At 35.7% G+C, this 6,504-nt stretch overlaps 1 protein-coding gene across 3 annotated transcripts in view; it reads right to left on the reverse strand.

Annotated features, from left to right (window-relative positions):
* wdr27 (WD repeat domain 27) overlaps window positions 1-6,332 on the reverse strand; it is a 36,945-nt gene extending 30,613 nt beyond the window's left edge. For 2 of the 3 annotated variants that reach the window (XM_008429888.1, XM_008429887.1), the window contains exons 1-11: window positions 6,065-6,332; window positions 5,791-5,932; window positions 5,448-5,572; window positions 4,934-5,047; window positions 4,803-4,854; window positions 3,972-4,042; window positions 3,781-3,889; window positions 2,736-2,838; window positions 1,237-1,328; window positions 294-358; window positions 69-184 (exon numbers count right to left, since the gene is read on the reverse strand). In XM_008429888.1, the coding sequence (XP_008428110.1) occupies window positions 69-184; window positions 294-358; window positions 1,237-1,328; window positions 2,736-2,838; window positions 3,781-3,889; window positions 3,972-4,042; window positions 4,803-4,854; window positions 4,934-5,047; window positions 5,448-5,572; window positions 5,791-5,932; window positions 6,065-6,202 (1,127 nt within the window). In that variant the 5' untranslated portion in view covers window positions 6,203-6,332. Of the gene's footprint in view, window positions 1-68; window positions 185-293; window positions 359-1,236; window positions 1,329-2,735; window positions 2,839-3,780; window positions 3,890-3,971; window positions 4,043-4,802; window positions 4,855-4,933; window positions 5,048-5,447; window positions 5,584-5,790; window positions 5,933-6,064 lie in introns of those variants that run through there. The other variant, XM_008429889.2, reaches the window with a different exon arrangement.
* Between the last annotated feature and the right edge of the window lie 172 nt (window positions 6,333-6,504).

Here is a 6,504-nt window from a genome sequence, read left to right on the forward strand (position 1 = left end):
AGGCAGGCAGGCAGGCAGGCAGGCAGGTAGGTAGATAGGTAAATGTTTATTTTTAACTCTTGGCTTACCTTGGAAAGACAGAAAACCCTCCACCACCTTCTTCTCCTGTTCTTTGTAGGTTACTCAAGCACAACTCCAGCAAGACTACACACGGAGTAAACAAAGAGCTCACGAGAACGACCATCTGAGTAGTAAAAAAAAAAAAACAAATCTTTCAGCAACAATCAAATTTAAAAAGTAACCCAGGATACAGACTTTACAGTGTTTAGTAACATTGTTTTAAAATTACTCACAGATTTATCAGATCCTACATAGATTGACCATGATCCAGCCATGGCGATGTTCAGGGTGGGGTTGTCTATAAAAAACATAATTTCATATATTTTCAAACCAAAGCCACTTAAAAGTATTGTTTATTGAATCATCTCTTGGTTAACTTTGCTTCAAGCTACTTCTGACAGTTCTGAATGAGTATCTGTAATTAAACTGTCTTAATAAAGCAGTCGTTCTAATTGGATTTTATAACAAGTACCAATACAAGATTTTTCCAAATACCACTGTACTTATTGAGATTTTAAAACAGGGATACCTTATATTGTGCATGTTAGTTTGCTATGTCATGCAATAATAATGAACAGGGGAAAGAACATGTTTTCTTGCCCATTAATTAAGTTATGGTCAATCAGAGATTCCTTATCAACACCAATCTCAAAGTCCAAAAGGGTTGTCTTTTATATTAGGCCTGACAAAATCAGCAACTGTGATGATTTGTAATTCATTAAAGTGGTCAAACACAAACTATTTTATGAGATCTTCTGTCAAATTTGTTCTTAAAGTACTTGAAACTAAAAAATGTTGATAAGTGCATAGCAGTACTGCTAATAGTCCACTAAGCCTTTTCATATGCAAATCCCACTGTATAGCTACAGCATTCTTTCGAGGATGTGCCAATGAGCAAAAGAGCAATGTGTCTCTTTAGGTGTCTTTTTAGGTATTGTTGCTCAGTTTCATTTGTTTATGTTTACCTTGGAAATAAGTGTGCCTTTTTTTTTCTGAGGGCTACTAAAAAAGCCCCACAAACCACCACTGGTAAATGTACTGTAGTTTGAAACCCATAGCTCTGAATGTGCTTAACATTTTTGCTAAAATTCTGTGTTGTATTTTAAAATACGGTATTTATTGCCATATTTCTGGAAAAAAAAAAACTTGGAGAAATGAAACCCCCCAGCAGCCCACCTTTGAAATACAGCACCGTCAGGAGTTCTGAGGTAGCAAGCTCCACCACATACAGACCGTCGGAGCTTCCTACACAAAACCAGCTGTTGTCTCTGCAGGAGCCCACACAGAAGCATATGGAAAACCACTGTTACACAATTTTCCGTAAAAATATATATATTTTTTCATTTTAGTTGGGAATGATAACGAAACCGAATAGTAAAGAAAAACCCATTGCACTGACAAAGTGACAAGGCAGAACCACCACAAGACTATACATTCTAGTAAAAGTCTCTTCTGACTACATATGGTCTAGAGTCTAGACAGTGTACACACAGGAAGATGGAAAACCTCACAGAGCAGAAAGGGTCTTTATTTTATCCTCTTTCGACCACATGCTAAGTTTACAATATTGTGAACAATTACATTTTAGTATACCATTATTTGGAAGCTCACTATGTGCTCTATTACATAGTGGGAAAATTGCAGCTATTATGGGTGGAATTTTCATACATAAATTTGTTAATTACACCAATTAATTTTCTCCAAAAGTATATGTTTTATTTGTGGAGAAAAACACACATTCCCATTCCCTGCTACATGAGCAAAATAAGCATAGGTGCTAAGTCAAATGTTCAGGCTACAAAAAAGCATTGTGTTGATTCTGATGAGATCTTTCATTATAAACATAGTATAGTTATTTTAACCAATTAACAAATACAAAAAGTCCTGTAATGGAGCGGAAACATGAGGCATAAAGCAGTTAACAGATCCAACTGCATACATGTATTTTTATATATCTAACCACAGAAAAGAAAACACTTCTGTTTGTTTAAGGTCACCATAAAAAAGCCAGTAACACAGCAGCTGGATAGAGACATAAAGCTACACAGCAGGATTTTACAGTTATGCTTCTGTTTATATTAAAAGTAAAGATGGTGAACTGCTGCTGAGGGATTATATGCTTTTCTAACAGCAATGAGGTATTAATGTCAATTCCATTCCTATGGGCTACAAAATATGGAGTTATGTCTTTTTAAGTGTCTACATTCTGTCACAGCTCACTGCAATACTTTATGCTGTGTTACTGAGGCCTCATGTGATGTATTTCTCTGGGTGTGCACACAATGTAATAAACCCCTTAAGACCTGGCATTGGACTTTGTACTTTTTCATACTTCTGCAACAAGAAAAGCAGACAACAAACTGAGAGCTTAATAACATTAAGACCTTATCCTTAACATTTCCATTTATCAGTGAACTTCTCAACAAAAATCGAAAAATGGTGGATAAAATGTGGTATGTGTGGTAATTATTGTTTATGACTTTTAGAAATTCTGTACAATTCACTGTACTGAGTGTGAAAATAACAACAATTCTACTATGCTTATCCAGACATGGAAAAACGAAATATCATGAGGCGAATATCATCATTTTCCAGATCCTCGAGACCATGAAGGTACCCTGTTAGCAGATTGCTCAAATTTATGCAACTACTCCAGCTGCACTGTCTTTACTTACATTTCTTGGCCAAACTGGATTTCTGCAAATGAGCCACATGAAGCCATTTGGATGACAGGCTTTGAGATCTCCACTTTATTAGCAACCGATTGTTCAGCAACATCTGAAAAGACATAAAAACAAGAAAATTATGGAAATTATCTTGCTCAAAAAGTTACATACGCCTCACAAAGTGACATCCGTCCGTCCATCGTCCTTTTCTTATATGAGATCAGATTGCAGGGGTAGCAGTTTCAGTGAGGACACCAAGACATCCCTCTCCACACCGACACTCTCCAGCTCACCCAGGGAGACCCGAAGATATTCCCAGGAAAGAAGGACAATTTTATGGTTTTATCAAGTTCTGGCTATCCCTCAATGGTCTTCTCATTTTGTGGTTTAGAACCATGGACTCTGACTCAAAGGAGGTGAGTCTCACTCCAAAAGCTTCATATGCCTCTGTGAAAGGCTCTACTTCAGCCTTAAAGTCATGGCAGATCTCATGGCATGGAAGATGCCAACAGAACATTATCTGCAAAAAGAAAAGAGGACACAAACCAGACCCCCTCCACTCCACAATTAGTCTTTGATATTCTGTCCATTAACACCACAAACAGGGGAGGTGAATGAGTCCAGTGCACACTGGAAATAAGCTTGACTCTGTGTTAACAACGTGGATACATGACTAAGTAGCCATTGAAAGCATCACCAGTACGTCATACTCCAGTAGCATGCCCTGGAGGGTACATCATGAGGACACAGTCATAAGCCTTTGCCAGATCACAAGACAGTTCTGGACCAGGCAACTAAACACAATTCCGAAAGGATAAAGATCTAGTCCATTGTCCCAAGCCAGAATAAAAACCACAATGAATTCAAGTTTAGACAATTGATTTGAACATTGTTTCCAATCATTGAGTAGGCTTTCCCAGGAAATTTACAGTTTGATCCCTCTACAGTTGGTCCCTTTCTTAAAACTTTGGGAATACCACCCCGGCCTACCGGAAGAGGGTCTTCAACAGAAAACTGTTGAAGACCCTCTTCCTCTAGTAAGTGATTGTATTACCTTGCGGATGAGTCTCCTGGCGCATCTCATATCTTTTCTCCATCTTTTGAAGGTCCATTTTTTTCCCAAGATGGCATTTGTGGTCATCATCAAAAGAAAAGCACCACACCTAAAACAAACATGAATTTTCATATTTGGAATTTTCAATCTTCATATTTGGGTAACCACCATGATTCTTCTCAGACACTAACCTGTCCATCGGCTGAGCCGGTAATAAGCTGCTCTTCCTCCTCCAAGAACAACACGCTACGCAGAGGAGACCCTAAAAAGGTTAAAGCATTGTTTATTTTCAATTATTTTGAAATGCTTTGATACAATACTTCTAAGACAAACATAGATAACCAGAGTAAGTACAACATATATATTTGTTATGACAATTTCATTGAGTCAGAGGAAAAAAACTATCCAAACCAACCAAGCCCTATGTGAAAAAGATGAGATAGTAATACGATAATAATACTTTATTGATAGGGGATAAGGGGATTTTGTTTGTTCCGGCATAGTACATAAAATAAATTTTAATAAATAAATAAAGCAATAAGAATAAACATAAAAAAGTAATCATCCCCTGAACCTAATAACTAGTTGCGCTTCATTGTCAGCAATAACTGAATTAAGCATGTCTGATAACTGGTAATGAGTTGTTTTTTTAATCACTGTGAAAGAATTTCATCCCACAAGTATTTTTAGAATTTGTTTACTTCAGCCATATTGGAGGGGTGAACAGCTTGCTTCCCATCATGTTACAGAATTGCAATAGGATTTAAGTCATACTTTAATAAATAGGTCCCCCATTTTAATTAAATTGCTAAAATAAAATAACAACCTTGTAACTTACAGAGTCAACTGAACAATGAGTCAAAATTCTAAAAAAAAGATTTCTATTCATATCATACCATTTTTTTCATTATGGACAGAAATACATAATAAAATATTATGTAAGTATAAATATTATATTATACTACCAGCCTATGAATTTAGGATAATTAATTTTCTCTAGATATCACAGAAAAGTACGTTACCTCCAAGGACAAAGGATTGGTAGAAAACAGCTCCAGTTTTTAAATCCCAAACCTAAAAATAAAAATAAAAAATAGATAAAGTAATCTTTAACAAATGGTACATGTATACATGCATACATACGCATAAACACCTTAAAAGTCCGATCCTCTGAGGTGCTGACAAGAATATTTGTGTTCCATGGACAGAACTCTGCAGATGTTAAAAATCCAAGATGGCCATTTAATGTGCAAATCACTTCTTGTTTCTGATGGAGGAGACAACAGCCAAAATCAGATTTGAAGCAATAATATGCAGCTTTTAAAAGTTGGATGTAAAGATTAATTGTATACCAGTGACATTCAACACATGGAACATTTGTCTTTTAAATAGAGATAAGTGTCTTTCCCACACTTTTATTTATTACAGTAGTTATAAAACTAAACATTAATTCAGAGCAAAGTGAGCAAGATGTTCATGGGACATAACGGTAATACAAGTTATGTAAGAAAATTTGACACCTTAAAATCTGTAGATGCTCTTGTGCTGTACTTAACACATAACTATTCATGTACTTAACACATAGCTATTCAGCTATTAACTATGTAAGAGTAATAGTAAGTTTAATAATTACTATTAAAATATTATTTGTGTCCACACTGATGTACCTTTGAATTGAGAACATAAATAGTTGTTCCTGAGCAGACAGCTATCAGTTCATCATCGGAACAGAATGAGAGATGCACAACATTCCCCAGTAAAGTACCGATCACTGTTCCAGCAGCCAGTTTACCTGCACACAAACTTACTTAGTTTATTTAAACTGAAAATTTAGGAAGTCTAAGACCACAAAAGACACAACAGAAAAAATATGGCTGTATAAACTACTAAACAGATTTGTGAAAGAACTCAATATTTAGTGAAAAATTGATAGGCTAGCATTACAGAAGCTACAAGAAAATATGACAGAACTGCACTGGAGACACTTATGTACACAAAACTATTTTTTACCGTCTTCTGTTCTTTTCTGGCATGCCTCAATATCCCAAATTATAATATAGTCAGAAGAGGCAGAACATAAGGTAACAGGACTGCTTCTTTTTCCGAAAGTCATGGCACTGATGTCACCATGGTGACCTGTTAGTAGCAGTGGCTGTAAAAAAGAATACAAGATTTTTATAAACTGCATACATAACATTTGTGTTCTAAGTCACAGCCGTATTAATATAACTAAGTTGTTTGAATTAAATTCCTCTTGTACATAGTAAAGGAAATGTGAACAAACCTTTTGTTGTGTCTTCTTATTGCTGTAAATGAGCACATTCTTGCCCTGGTGAGGTATACCACAGTAACAGTCACAGCATGCGAGCTGTTGGTGTGACAGGAGTTTATCACACGTAAAACTAAACTTTTTCTTAATCATTTCACCCTCGCTCTTGTTGTGTTTCGGAGATGTATTTTTCGGTTAAAGTAATTAAAAATAAGATGGCATTTTTGTTGAGTAGAGGTTTTGAGAGTTCAAGGAAGAGACATTAAGCGTTGCTAAGACACGCTTCCGCAACCAAAGATCGTCTAGGTAAGAAAACGTTTACCTATACGTCAGGTGTCCTTGTGGATTATTTGTATTCTTTAAACTATAAATTCTTATCATTTCATAAAGGAATTTACGTGCTGTTTATAACATAGTCCACTAAAATAATTTATTTTGGGCATGCATTATACTTT

The sequence above is a fragment of the Poecilia reticulata genome, linkage group LG15 (assembly GCF_000633615.1).
Source record: "Poecilia reticulata strain Guanapo linkage group LG15, Guppy_female_1.0+MT, whole genome shotgun sequence".
Taxonomy (NCBI): domain Eukaryota; kingdom Metazoa; phylum Chordata; class Actinopteri; order Cyprinodontiformes; family Poeciliidae; genus Poecilia; species Poecilia reticulata.